Here is a 15,291-nt window from a genome sequence, read left to right on the forward strand (position 1 = left end):
AATTATCTGCCTGAGTTGCAGGGACAGTTTGTAAAAACAGTTTAACAAAAAAATACCAAATAATTTAAATTGTACATAGAATTATCAATACAAATCAATAAACATACTTGCAGTGCCCTCATGTTATTTTCCTTTCTTTGTTCTTTGTCAAATATTATCAGATAAATTCTCTAAAATTAAGCTCTTCATGTTCCCTTAGTGATTAAATGGATAGGTACCACTCATGTGCATGTCTGTGACAATGAAAATGAACAATCGAGTGAGTGTGTTGAGATGCATGTTCCATTTCATAAGTGTGCTCTATCTGCCTATCAATATAGTTCTGATGCTTGGTTCCCTCAGGAACTTCCCCTGACAGAGGGTGACCCTTGCAGTAGTCTTTTGTTCCCTTTTTGCAAAATCCTTCTCCCATGAATACCTCTACTCTAGGTATTCCCCAATCTTGTCAGACTTTTTACTATCACAATGGTTATGAATGAATTCAATCAATTTTGCTCCAAGCAGATGAATGCACATAAGCTATGTGACTAATGAGCAATAGACACTTTATAATACTAACGAGCAACGTATACTCTTACTTTCATTACATTGAAATCTACCTCTAAATGTCTTCATGACTGACATGTAAGGGTGATGGCATGACTTTTCTGATACTCCTACGACAAAATGCATGACAACTAATGCTTTGTTGAAGAGAACACATTACAAGTATATGGCTGATCACATATCCAAGTAAGAGACCTTTTTACAAAGTCTGTATTTTGGCCAGGAGACAGGCATCCCACATGGAAGAAAAAGATGTCAACAACTGGTCAAGCCACAAAGATCATATCTCTACCTATAATGAATTACCTTGTGTTTCATTCATGAATTCACAAGGTTTGAGAAGGCTGAGTGTGTTAAAGGTAACCACTGAGGCTCATAACTAGGATGCCTTCTCCAGCAAAAGGAATAAGTGTGGCAGCTACTAATATAATCTAACACAGCCACACAGAGATAATACTTTGTAAAAAGGTCTGTTATCTGTTACAGAATTTTACCAATGGAAACTACATCTCGGAATGGATACCACTTAGTGTTGGCAATCAAATTTGAGCCTTCAGAATGAGGGCAAGGAAGCATACCAACTGAACCACAAATGAACTAAAAGGTCACCGTGCCATCTGTGGTTAGATTGGTATGCTGCCTCGCTTTTATTCTGAAGGCCGTGATTTAATTTTCGGCACCTGGCAGTGTACATTGAAGATTTTTCGCTTTGTTATTACAGTTTCTCATGATGGCAGGATAGTTCTCACTGTATGTTATTGATCCTGCTATCACTTATGACATTCATGGAAAGGTTACAGTAAAGACTTTTGGTAAGCTACCTACCATTTGCATAAGTATCTAGGCACAGCTAGCCTCTACAGTGGCTAGAGGACTGTCACTTGAGACAATTTACAAGCTAGAATGTATGAAAAATGGTGTGTTCAGAACAGCCTATTGTCAGAATGAGTCTATGGTTACTCATTGTACATAAATAAATATTTCATGAAAGCATTGCACATGATTTTTCTGTGAAAATAATTGTAGACCCTTACAACCTAGCCTAACCCAACACCAAGTCATAATAAATTATACCAGCATCACTCATGGCAAATTGCCCTTGTAAACACATAAACAACTATTCAAACAATACATGACTAGATAAAGAATATAGTATTTAAACCAATATTACCCATCATGAAAAATCCATGATTAACTTAGTTTATCAATTTTATCAGGATTTTAAAAACACAAAATTATTTTTTTTACAGTAAAAGTCCATTAATCTGCATATCAGCAAGCCCACACCTGTTACACCTGTCCAGATTATTCCAGGCTATCAAGTAATGCCCCAAACCACCATAAGCTTGTACTTGAATTAATTAGTTGTCATTTTTTTGTTATTAATTTATATGTAGTGTAAAATGTACTGATTCCTGCCACCCAGAATGTAGGCTATTCATTATTTCTTATCAATTATTTTTTCTGCACATCAAAATTTGGACAATTGTAGTTTTTATGGTTTTATTTTTCCTTTAAAATTTTAACTGTTGGGTTTGGATTATAATTTTCTGCCTTCAAGAATTATGACTAAATAGATTTTTGGGCCAGCAGAATTCAGATTAACAAACCTCAACTGTAGCTGGGAGAGTACACATGTAATAAATGTAACACACTGACCCCCCCCTGGGGTTACAAATGTCTCTGCTTCCTCCTACAATACAAAGTAGCCGCATATTCCACCATTAGGCATATAAAAACTAATAAAGCTTGATATGTGCATAACAGACACCACATCCTGGCTGCATAACACTCTTTGTGAACCCAGTCCTTGCATCATACAAAATGTTAAAATGGAACTACAAGATTAATTCTCTTGTCTCCAGCAGAACTAAATTTCAATCATATATTTATCTCAAAGTTATGATGTTGCTAAGGGCAACAATCATTCCACAAAGTAAAATTCATTTATCACTTCTAGCAGGCATCCACCATACCAGATTCTAAAAATACCCCAGAGGCTTAATTTACCCTTATTATAAATGCTTTTCCCAGGCTCTTTAATGTAGCTGCTTTTTACTTTACTTTGGGGACTCCTACTGTCATTGTAATGGCAAAATTCTGATCCTACAACCTGTCCAGTTTCTAAACTCCTCATTTCTTTATACATCTTACATCATTAACTTGGTGAGTTGGTGTTCAAAACATCCCCCTGCCACTCTGGGTCTGCAGGAAAAATTGCATGCCTGGTAAGTGGTAACTCAACCACAATAAAGTGTTGCCAGTAGTTGACTCAACTATCAATGAGCCATCATACAGTGATGGCCCTGTGTTCAGTGTTATGGAGGGAACACTCGTGGGTCAGGATCAGGACTCAACTTTATCAGTGACCTAATGGCCAGTGATTGGGAAAGGATGCCTGTCTGTGCCTCCTCAAGGCAGGTTTTTCCAGACTGATTTAAACTTTTTAGTATTTGTGTTTTTATTCTAGTGGCAATGGGGCATAAGCCTAATATTTCTTAGGCTAGTATAATCATTATTCATACATTTTGGAATGCTGCATTTAGTGTAAAGGAGATAGCGCTGGAAATTGGCATATTCAAGAGAATGTGGAGCAATGGTTCATGACCACATATGAGGCCCCAACACAGGCTGACCATCAACTAAAAGATGATCAGAAAAGCCTGTTGAGTCTTTACAACAACTTTAATGATGATGAACAATCCTCCATTGTCAGCCCAAAAGATCTCTTTCTCCCATAGATGCTTGCATTTTCCAGTCAGCACAACCTCCCAAGTTAACGGCAGAGGGAGTATTATTACTTAATCTCCAAGTCAGAACTCTCTCACATACCTGTCCTGACACACTATAGACTTAAACACTCTCTGAGCCCAGCACTAATCTTTGCCTACTTTACTCTTACTGCAGAAATTGTGATTTTCAGTTTTATGGCACATTATATTTCTTAGGTTGCAGTACTACCAGTTGAGCTACAAAATATCTAACTGGAAGGCTTAGCTGATGGGAATATTATTTTCCTATCTGGATCCCCAAGAAAACTGAAGCACCATTTTGGAAAGAAATATATACCAGTTCTGAGAACATGACAAAATAATTATAATAATAATCATATCAGAAAATGCAAATGTTTTAACAACTTTCATTCCAATGAGAAAAAACAGGGAAATAACCAAATAACAAACCTCAGGCTAGAAAATAGTTTCTAGCACAATAAAACCATAAATGTGTTGCTCCCACTACTCACACATCATCAAACAAGCCCTTATCAGGCCTGTGCGTGCGGGCTCTGGAATACTGGCTGTAGCCCCCAAGTCTGCCCGCATCACGACCAGCCTCTGGGTCGTCCATGGAAGAGGTGGTAGTGGTGTGCGAAGAGTAGTCGGTTATACTTTGTGATCCACCCAAGAGTTCTAGCTGGGCAGATTCTGATGAGTCCTCCCGCCTGAGTGGCCGCACCAGTTCCTCGGCTCTTTGTCGGGCTGACCTGGAAGATTTTTTGCCGAGTGATGAACATTGCTGCCATTATACAAAGTAAGAAAGTAATACAGTAATTCCTGACTTAACACTGTCAATAGGTTCTAGGAAAGTGACTTTAAGCAAAACTAAATCTTTACCATGGGCTTAATGAGTTAAGTTACTGGAGTATATTTCTGGTCATGAAACATCACCAAGCTTTTAAATAAAGACTAATCTTTTCTAATATTAACCACTGAGATAAATTTGTGTTATGCTTACATTTAAGAAATATTTTTTAAAATTAGATGATTATTTACTGAATTGCTTGTGAGTCATATACTCATGCTGAATGAGTCCACAACACCATGGGCCAAGCCAATTCAGTGCTAGACTTCTTGATGATTGTTGTTCTGCACTATGCTACCAAAGTGTGTGAAATGATACAAGATCTCAATGTCCTTGCCACACACATTAACAGACTATACTATTTCATACAGTAAGCCTCCAAACACCTGTACGTTGATCTTGGCCTGGGAGCCCTGAAGTCCCAAAGCCTTTGCCTTTTTGTACAGTGCAAAAGCCATCACCAGAACCTCAGAGACTGCAAGGATTACTGCATCATCACCAAAAACAATGAGTGACCATGGTATTGTCAACAGATGCTCCATAGTTTTGTCCACACCTCTGCCTAATACCCAGTCCATGCAAGTATAATGAACAGTTATGGGGCCAGGGCACAGGCTTGCTGCAATCCTGTGGTGACAAGAAAGAAGCAGGACATGTCACCCCCTACACTTTACAGCACTCTCAGTCCTAGAGTACAGCCTGTTAATAGACCAGTGATCCTTGCAGGAATCCTATGGAGTTGCATGAGATCCCAGTGCCTCATGATGCACTGAATTAAATGCCTTCTGGAGAACGACATATGTAGAGTGCTAACATCCCCTGTCAAGTCGTGTGAAGTACTTGGATACAATTAGTTGTCATGATACCAGGCCCAGACTGCTCAAATCTGCAGCTTCAGCAGCTGGCTACAAATCCACATGGGCAATATATGAGTGAGGACACTGAAAAGTGTAATACTGCAGTAATTTTTGCAATCCTGACAGTCCTCTTTCTATTTCCAGACAGGGATGCCCAGCCCCCTCTTCCAGTCAGGAAGGAGGGGACCAGATTGCCATACGGCATTAAATGCATGCCACGGATCATGGCCACACCTTCAGATTTGAGCAGCTCTGCACTGATGTTACAAACACCACCTGCCTTTTTTCCCCCCTTCTTTGCCACAGCCTCTCTGACCTCAACAAGATGGGGTGGATCATCATCCACTTTGTAACCCAGCAGTTGATGGCTGCCTTCTTCGAGGGTCTGCTGCATATATCTGCTCAACGTACTCAGCCCAATGAGCTCTCTGCTCATCCATGTCTGACAAGAGGCAACCATCTGCTGTTCTGGCAACACTCGCCTGAGAGGGAAGCTCGGAACAGAGCTTTAGGGCTTGGTAATCAAGTCAGAGGTGAATTGCATGGAAATCACCCTTGATATCCTGATTGAGACTTTTGACATATACCTCTCCTTATCTCTTCTCATGAAAAGCTCTAGTCCTATGTAACAAAGCCCTACACTGGTACTGATTCTTTGCGAGTGCAACTCTTCATGATATTTTCCAGTGTCTCCTCTGAGGCAAAAAACACTCCTTGACCTTGGGTGTTTTCCAGTTTTATCTTTTGCAGCTTAGAGTTTCAAGTTTGAAGGCATTGCACAGTTCTGCAGGGTCAAAGATAGTGAGCACAGTGAACCAATCTGAAATGTGACCATATTAACCCCTTTGCTACGGCTGGGCTGAGAGCATGTCTTGAGGCATATCCAGGAATGCCGTGAGGACCAATTTTGAAATGTCATTACTGAACATACCTAGATTTAAGCCATAAAGCTGAACATAATCATCATGTATTATATATCAGCATAAGGGGACTTAAACAGTGCATAAAGACAAACATAAATTCACTGATAATTTTGAGGTGGATATATAAACTTACAAGAAATATACGGTACTGTGTTGATCATTTATTCACTGAATTTTACTCTCTTATTTTAGTACTGATGGGTAGATAGGCTTGTGGGGAGAAGTGCAGGAGAGGGAAGAAATTAGTGTGTGGAAAATACCACTTCACACAAGCATGGACCAGCAGGGTGCATCAATAGGCTACCTCCCCTGATATAGGCAATTCACATTCCAATGTAATAATAATGAAAGCTAAGTAAGCTATCATATCATACACGACCCATATTCTGATAGCTCTCGTACAATATCCGGGAAAAAAATTACATAATACCAGGAGAACTCATACAGGACGCAGCATACGCGTACTTAGATATCATATGAGGGCGGCAATGACGCAGTATACACGTCCTCGTGTTCAAGGGGTTAATGAGCACATGTCAAGTCTTAGTTTCTCAAGACAAAACACAGCATGGTTACAACTTTGGATTCTATATAACCTCACATGAAGCTTGATTGTTGCAACATGCTTATGATTAGTTGCAGAGAACTTTGCACTCCTGAAAAGCCTATAGTTCTGAAGGATCCTCTGAGTGCTTGCACGGATGTGATCAATCTCCTTGGCTGCCCCTCCAGGATTGCTACACCATGTTCAGCAATGAAACTCAGCTGTCTGGTACCAAAAATTGCAATGTTCAACCTCCAGGAATTTTTAAAAATCCAGGAGTTGTTGGTGTTCTTTGTACCAGAGCCATGGGGACCAACACATAGCTCATAGCTCATAGCTCTTTGTGTCAGTAGTAGCATTAAAACGACAAGTGCATTCTAAGGGGGGTATCGCTCTGTCATAGAGTGGAATTTGCCATCCTCTGCTCATTTTCGTACATCTCAATAAAAATCACACTACAATGAGTGACATGAAGCCCAAGGTGTATTTCGACAAGAGTAACTATCAAGAAATGGCTGCAGTTGGCTTGGGATGCTTTACTCTCTTGAGACAGGCACCATTGCTCATGCCAAACTTGTAGTACCCTCTCCTACTGATCTTGCCACTGCCAGGCCTCCTTGTCTTGGAGTTCTATTATATCTACCTTCAGTCTTCTGAGTGTATTCGATAGGTAAGCAATTGGTGACCCTCTTAAAGGCTCAGGCTGTTTCAGGACCTACACACAGCCCTTCAAAGGTTAATCCTATGCCTTGTTTTATGGGCACACCACTCTGGCTGCCCCAAAACAAGAAAGACTATTTGCAACTGTGTTTTCATCAAGAATGACCGTAAAACAAAGTCAATCAATTCTTGACACTTAAGTACCTGTACATGTTGGCTGAGGATTCTCCTCCACCAAACCTCTCGGCAAAGTCCTTACGTCTGGCAGCATTGTCTTCCATTCTCTGTCGGCGGCGAGATTCTGACAGGGAAAGAATATCTATCAGTAAGATTCTCCTGTATCAGTATAGTAGATTGTTGTTTAGAATTATCAGGTATAACAAAAATAGTTCACATAAAGTGAACGTTATCAAAAGTACCTCGGTTAATGAGTGTCTTTCCTTCCTCAATCAAGTCAGTAGTGAGATCATCATCACTCATGAACTGCTGAAAGCCAAGTGCTGAGAGGAGGCGAGAACCAAGGCTGTAATAGGTGGCGAGGCACAGTGCCACAATCATCATGGGGAAATAAATGTTGAACCCATCACTGACGATGCGGATGACATCCATGTGGCCCATGATCTGGGGAGGCACAAAGGTTCCCTCAGTTAGATACAACTATCTGCATAATTTGGCCAAAGGAGTTATGCATATACATATAAAGCATAGCTGATCTTGGCCCTGGTGATGGACAAATGCGATTGTAGCCAAATTGTCATTGTGTTAGCAATGTTTGAGCTGAGGAGGAATCTTGCAATAATATAATTATAAATCCTTATGAGGGGTTCTCAAAAGTATTTAACACAGGTAAAAGAATTATTGATAAATATCTAAAATTCATGTTATCCTCAAATACCTAACATCAATGCACCGTGGGGGCACAGAGAGCAGTTGACATACCTGGGTGTAATGTGTCTCCTCTGTGCGGACTGTGATGACATGAGAATCCATGTGTATCAGAGAAAGGAAGTTGAGGCACATGGGAGGGGTGAGGCGGCACAGCATCATGCCCGAAAAGATGAGTGAGTACTCATCTGTCTGGTGATGAGGCGCAAGGTAGTACAGGTTGAGGACACGAATCTTGAAGAGAGTGGAGTAGGCACACAGGGCAATGTAGGCCATAGACAGTGACGAGATCACCTGAGGAAAGGTGGAAAGAGTCTCTTATCATAAACTGCTCTTAAACACTCAGTATTTGAATGAAAGGGTGGAAAAGTAAAGGATCAGGACATGGGGCAAGCACACAAGGTAAGACTGGCCAAAAATGAAGGAGATAACCTGAAGAAGAGCACAAGGTGCCTTGGTATGTTCTAAATAATTTTTCCTTCCTAAACAATCATTCAGTGATGTATTTTGGTTGATACTACTTCACTTTTGAAGGAGTAAACATAAAACTACTATTAATACTCTAAGAGCAGAGCAAAGGCTCCCAATGCAGAGCAAGGGTGCACATGAATAGATAGATTACTAATACCCTATGAGTAACTTCAATACTAATAACACTAATACCAGTGGGGAAAGAAAAGGAATTAATTTGTTTTAAAAGTTGAGGAAAACGAAGATCAAAGGAACTCAAAATAATGATGCAATGGACTGCAAATTAATAATAAGCTGCAGATATCTTGCATGCAGGCAATCCTCTCCTTAGAATTTAAGTGACTATACCTGACCTTTGCTGGATTAACAGACACACACAAAAAGGATTGCAGTAAGCAGTATGTAGGTGAACTGTGCAGGAAGACCAAATTCTTACCTCAATAGTGAAGTAATCATAGTTAGCCTTGGCTAGGTTGACAAAAACAGCAAAGAGGGAGATGGTGGGGCTGGTGCTGAAGAAGGTAAGCTCTGACCAAACCACCACCACAGACACCAGAGCAAAGAACACTGCCATCGCTCTCAGTAGGTACCCTCGCACCCTGCACCGCCACACCCACTCTGAACATGCATGCCAAACATTAATGAAATGCTTCACATGTAGGTATATACAACAACCTCAATTAATGGATTTTATGTGGTTCAGATTGGATAAAAATTTAACATGAAGAAAACTCCCTCTGCATTAGTGCACACCCCACAATGCTGCTGGACTGTTCAGACATTACACAAGAGCTACAGAACTGGATGTGGGTACCCTTCACAAAAAGTTCAGTTTGTGCTCCCATAGCAAAATAGTGACTTTAATTTCATAATGATTTTCTCATTCTCAAGTTCATAGTTGTATATGGGATGATATTTTAATGCTTACTGTGCTATTTTATTGACTGATATTATAAAAAAAAGTAAAGTGTATAGTCTCAGTAGAAAGCCCTCATTAAATCCTAACCTATGGTGGGAGTGTAGATGTAAGAGAGAAGGTGATGGCGGTGAGGAGGGGTGGAGTGCTTGAAGGTGGAGTCGTGGGACAGGGAGTTGCGGTGTGTGTCCTCCAGAGACACCACCTTTTCCACTAGCAGCCCCCACTGGGTCTCCACACGCCGCTGACTCTGCAGAGCCTTCAGCAGCTGTGAGTGGAAAGGAAATGGCTGTTCATCATTCTGTTAAGCGTGTGTCATCAGCCCTGCAGTGTTGCCTCTCTACCTTTTATCAATATTTTCATGCTGACTGCTGTTCTGCATGCTAAGTGCATGCCTCCCCCCTGCCACAGACTAATTGCATATGACTTTCTACTCTAGTTCATTACTATGCTATCCAAATTCCTTATTCAGAAGTCACCCAGTATCATTACTCATTCATCCCTTTCACTTGTAAATATCAGAGCAGCCTTCATTTGTCTGTATTTCCTCCTGCCTATGCCTTGAATGCTTTCATGAGCGGAGTATCAAGATACCTCTCTGACTAAATTTAATTCAACTTCAAAAGCCTGGATATTCCAATAATCCAGTATGAGTCTGGTCTCCTGCTAACCAGATTGTAGGAATTTTACTGTATATTCTCAAAAAAAAAAAAAAAAAAAAAAAAAAGGGAATGTCATTCAGAACTTTCATATGGTTCTAAAAACTTAGTTTACCTGCTTATGTAGCCTAACAAGGGCTTTCTCAGAGGGAACATCAGCATGGGGTGAATCTGGAGGTGGATGACGGCGCACTCTGTCCAGAAGCTCTGTTGGCACCTTGCTCTCTATCACATCCATGTGTGGTCGCAAGGGGTGGCCCGGCCCAATGCTGCCTCCCAGAGCCCTCATGCTCTGCAGGTTCAACACACAAATATTACTTGACATAAAGCTATGTTACCCAAAAATTGATTTCTAATGAATACAGGTAATCCTCTAACCATCATTGGCTTTCTGTCTCCTATACAGTCCTGCTCACCTGCAAGAGATCGCTGACCCGCTCACTGGATTCAGCGCGCTCCTGGGAGAGTTTAGCAGCATGGAAGTAGCTGTGGTTGAGGGTATGGAGGGTGGATGCAGAGTGCCATATGGAGCGAGGCACCTCCACCAGCCCATAGCCTAGCAGCAGCACCAGCCAGAAAAGACCCCAAGTATTGGAGGCAGATGCAGCAATGGCACGCAATTTGGCTCTGGGAGAAAAAGTTATGATGCCACTTACTTTTGGAGGGAAGGAACAGACAACTCTAAAGGTTTTCTGTATGATCATTTTACATCCACTTTCAATGGATTCTGCTCAATCAGTGATGCAAAGCAGGCATGATCAAGTGTAATTTATAGAGTATGCATTACTCTTTTTACTTAAGGACATTCACTATTCTATTGTATTTACATACTATTTAACCACCTTTATGGCAAAGTATATGAAAAATTCTCATTATACTGATCAATTATTATCTTTATAGCAAACAACTCACAATCAAAACTTATTTAGCTGCTTCTCATTACTTTCTAGCCTTTCATCCTGCAACAGACACTCACCCATCAAGCCCCATGTCAGAAAAGGCAATGTACAGCAGGAGAATGCCCACAATAAGTAGGTATGAACCATAATAAATAGCATTGTCTATCACTGCAGAGCGGAGCTTGGTGCCAAAGGTGAAATCCCCCGCCTTTGTGTATGACTGCATCAATGGCAGTATCAGCCTGCCAAAAGAGTTTCTAGGTAACACAACAAACATGAGGATTTTTACTTGAGTTTAAAATATGTTCTTCAACCATCCTGCCAAGATAAATGAAACAAGCTTACAAAGAGCTTTAAGAATCTGTATAGAGTAGTCATCATTATCCTTCTTGCAAGTAGTTTGTTTATTTGTATAACAAACAAAAATATATACAGCACAACTTATTTCAACACAAAACTAAACATGTAGCAAGGAGACCACCATAACTTCACAGTTTCTGCAATATGCAAATTCAACAGAATGAGATTTAATTTGTAAAAAGATTTAACTAAAACAACATGACTAAGAAATCAATATCTACGAAACTTTTTAAGGTTCCCACACAAATAAATATACATAGTTTGATCTCAAGAAAGGAATGTAGAAAGGTGTAAATAAATCATGTACAGATGAACATTTTCAAGTGTCAGCACAATGAATGATGAACAAAGAAAACTGTTGGCAAACAAGCCTATTTACATCACCCATGAAGCACACTAAACAGAGAAACCCTTACCATGTCAGAAACTGTGAGGTCCAGTACACCACCCTCCAGAACACTGGGAACACTCCAGCAGGGACAAAGCTCCATGGCTTGAGACATCCAACAGTTGGTGGGGGCTCAGTGGTGGTGGTGATGTTGGTGATGTTGAAGAAGGTGCTGTTGCCGACCACTCCCTCCATGGTCAAGTCAGCAGCCATGGCCATGAGGGTGTTGTTGTCAGCACCACCTCCATCACCACCACTAGGCAGCAAAGCACTGGCTGACTTTTCCTCATAGTCTTGTAGGCAGTTCTCGTAGATAGTCTGAAATAAAAATGACAACGATGAGTAACAAAAGAAAGAATTCTAATGTGTGATGTAAAACTCAACAGCCTGTGTAAAGATGCACATATGAGTTTGTATATATAGAGAAAATATAATGAGCACTGGTGTTCACAAAAAAATCATAATAATAATAATTATTAAAAATGGCATTTCTGGCAGAGTGAGAGTGCAGATTGAAAAAAAAGATGACTATTTTTATGAATGTTCTAGGCAAAAATAACTGCCCCTTATAGTTGCAGGAGCAGTGCTTAGTGGGCTATTTTGTTTCCTTTCTTTGTTTTTGCCCTTAGAGCTGTTTCCTTCACTGTAAAATACAAATAAATAAATGCAGTGGGATTTGGAGATTTATTCTTGATCTCCATCCTAATGAACTTTATGAGAAAAATACTCAACCAATACTAATAATAAAAATAGTGAAAAGTTAAAATGACATGATACCACAGCATGGAACCTCACTCACATTGGACACATCAAGTGGCAGGATGAAGACTATGAGCATGGAGAAGTACCAGGCGACCAAGACAGACACAGTGACCACCAGGTGATGACGGTACCAGTTGCTGTACCGGTATAGCACCACTGCCGCCACCACGAAGGTCAGCAGCACCTCCACCACCAGCGGCCCTACACTCATCTTGCTGGCTCTAGGGGCGGCTCCAAGACATCAATGACAGTAGTTTAGTTTAGTTCCCCGTCTTCGTTCTTGTTTTGTTTACAGCGGTCTTCTTTTTTCTTATTGTTTTCTTTAGTGCTGGTGCAATGGTTAGCTTGAAAGGCGATCTCTCTTATTTCTTAGTGACGGTAGTTTAGTTTAGTTTCCCATCTTCTCTCTTGTTTTGTTTACAGCTGCCTTCTTTTATCTTATTGTTTTCTTTAGTGCTGGTGCAATAGTTAACTTGGAAGGAGATATCTCTTATGCATAGTCAGGTTTGTGTATATACCTTCAGCATCTCTTCCCCCTTGTACTACTGATGAGAACTATACAATCTGATCATGCTGTCTCCTGTACAAGTCTATAGCTTTTGTATCATCAAGCTGAAACAAAGGGTGATTCCACAATTGGGATTAGCCATATGGTTAATTACTGAACTTTTCCCTCTGTTTCCTTTGTTCTTCATTTATCCAAACAAAAATGTCTCGTGAAAGTGTCAGTTTGTCTTACTTAAGAATGGCTAATTTGGCGTCTTGGGATGCAATTACGTGCCTGAGTTTTCAACCCTTCCAACTGGCTTCAACTTGATCAACACACTGCTGCTACCAAAAAGATCCACTGGTGTAACTTTGCACTGAAGGGATTACTCTTTACTAACAGCCTCTTTGCCTCTTATATAAACTAGTCATATCTTCAGACATGTATCAACTATCTTTTGATGATGATGAATCCAATACTATCACAAGATGCATTTTTTCTCACAGTTTTTCAGGACACAATCATTCTTCAGTCACACGACAGCACATGAGGTGAGAAGTTAGTGAAAGGTGCAGGAAAGTCCACATAGATTTTTTTTCTAAACAGTTTCAAGAAGTTAACACATGCACTCTAGCAGTCTTGTGGTTCATGTGCAAGTGTGTACCTTTATATTGCTAAACACAGCTTTCTGACACTGAAGAGTTTGGGCAATGGGTGCAACATAGTCTATGGAGTTTAGAGCACTAGTTAAAAAAGATGAGATCTGCCACTCATGCCAGAGCCCAGTCCTTGCTGCTCTTCCTGCTGCTCCCGCTGCTGCCGTAGCTTCTCCTGGGCACTCTTCTGCATGGACTCCAGCTTCTCTAAGGTCACAGACTTGAGAGGCATCAGCTTGGGGCGGCAGAGGGCCAGGTAGGCAAAGTCCTCCTGATAGAGTATGCCCTTGCGCGGCAACACCTCCTTCAGCGGTGGGGCAGAGCCAGAGCTCTCAGGCATCTTAGGGACTGTTCCTTGGCCTGGTCACCACTGCACACCTGTTGAAATAAAGAAGATAAATACTCAGCATGAAAAGTATGTACAAAAATATATTTTGGAAAATGTCTGTAATGGATTGGTTTAACCCTTTTCAACCAGAGGGAAAAAAAGAACACAGAATTTAATCCATTCAAATTTCTGCAGTAATGGGGCACCTCATTTACATACTGACATATGAATGTGATCCATAACATATTGGTCACCTAATTTTACATAAAGAACCAGAAGAGAAAATAAATAAAAATAATAAAGATCACTTACAAAATTTTGCATCATAAACCATTTTCTCTGATGGATTGTGTTGTTTTGAAATAATTTGCTGACTGTTTCTTCCTCAACTTACAATTTTCCTTCAGACCATCACTACAAGAAACCCTTATAGAAGATGAATGACGTTCTGGAACGTCATGAGTGTGGTAGGCTCAAAGACTGGGTGATGTTCTGGAATGTCATGTGAATTGTAGCCTGATTTTGAGCTCAGCTGGAAGCTAATTGTCTAGGTTTATAATACACTAAATAGGAAATATAGGTCCCACCTTATGTGTGGTATCTATACGTAAAAATGTGGTTTGCCTTGTCCCAAGATTCAACTTCATCTTTCACAACTAATACCTAATAGGTATTTCCTTAGATAATTTTTGCTTAAATTCATCCAATTTTCCACAATATTGGTTGCTAAAGATGCTTTGTGTAAGCATGGTGAACACACCCAGTTTATTTCGGGTATATTATCCTGCTTGAACCCCATCAGATGAGCACACTTCACATGATACCACTTAGGGCACAAACAGCATGCAATCCACTTCTCGCCTGAAGTCTTCACAGATGCAACACACGTCTCTCCTACTCCTCTCCTCTCCTCTCTCCTGCTGCTTGCCACTGTCGAATCAGCAGATTCAACATGTCTATCCACTTTAACAGTAAAACTTCAGTTTAGCTCACTGAATATCCTTGGTCTTTAAAGAAACACAAAAAAGCTTAGAAAGACAGAGGGCAGCAACAAGATGGATTTCTAGCCTCAGCAATTTTGCATAAAGATTTGGGAAAACAAAATCTACCAACAATGAAAACAGGAATGAAAAGAAGTGACAGGAAAAAAAAAAAAAAAATCTCCATTCGAAAGCTAACACCTGGGATACATTAAGAAACTGTAAATATTAGAGATATGAGACATAAGGAAATTCAGTTTTCAAATTAAATGATCGATGACTATAATGCAATTTGTAATTTTTTTACTTGTGAACCAATAGCAATCTTCTGCTCAAGCTGGTTATGTATGGCTTTTATGTTAGGAAGAAAGGAGATGAATGGTCTATT

The 15,291-nt window shown here is 40.3% G+C and overlaps 1 protein-coding gene across 1 annotated transcript; it reads right to left on the bottom strand.

The window, feature by feature from the left end:
* Positions 1-1,796: 1,796 nt before the first annotated feature.
* On the bottom strand, positions 1,797-13,678 carry LOC126986882 (LMBR1 domain-containing protein 2 homolog). The gene is made up of 11 exons (XM_050843353.1): positions 12,490-13,678; positions 11,719-12,008; positions 11,020-11,184; positions 10,460-10,670; positions 10,159-10,335; positions 9,475-9,652; positions 8,905-9,086; positions 8,052-8,291; positions 7,532-7,733; positions 7,317-7,413; positions 1,797-4,030 (listed from the first exon to the last, which is right to left on the bottom strand). Exons 1-11 carry the CDS (start codon positions 12,661-12,663, stop codon positions 3,787-3,789), a joined length of 2,160 nt encoding a protein of 719 aa, XP_050699310.1. The 5' UTR covers positions 12,664-13,678; the 3' UTR covers positions 1,797-3,786.
* Positions 13,679-15,291: the final 1,613 nt, after the last annotated feature.

Source organism: Eriocheir sinensis, chromosome 63 (genome assembly GCF_024679095.1).
Source record: "Eriocheir sinensis breed Jianghai 21 chromosome 63, ASM2467909v1, whole genome shotgun sequence".
NCBI classification, from domain to species: domain Eukaryota; kingdom Metazoa; phylum Arthropoda; class Malacostraca; order Decapoda; family Varunidae; genus Eriocheir; species Eriocheir sinensis.

What these genes read in the sequence shown, in the direction of transcription:
- LOC126986882 (XM_050843353.1), bottom strand. Translation starts at nt 12,663, where the DNA reads ATGAGTGTAGGGCCGCTGGTGGTGGAGGTGCTGCTGACCTTCGTGGTG. An exon ending in TGCCACTTGATGTGTCCAAT is followed by an intron (nt 12,009 to 12,489) that starts GTGAGTGAGGTT and finishes TTTTTATTTCAG; the next exon opens with ACTATCTACGAGAACTGCCT. An exon ending in TTGTTAGGCTACATAAGCAG is followed by an intron (nt 9,653 to 10,158) that starts GTAAACTAAGTT and finishes TTCCACTCACAG; the next exon opens with CTGCTGAAGGCTCTGCAGAG.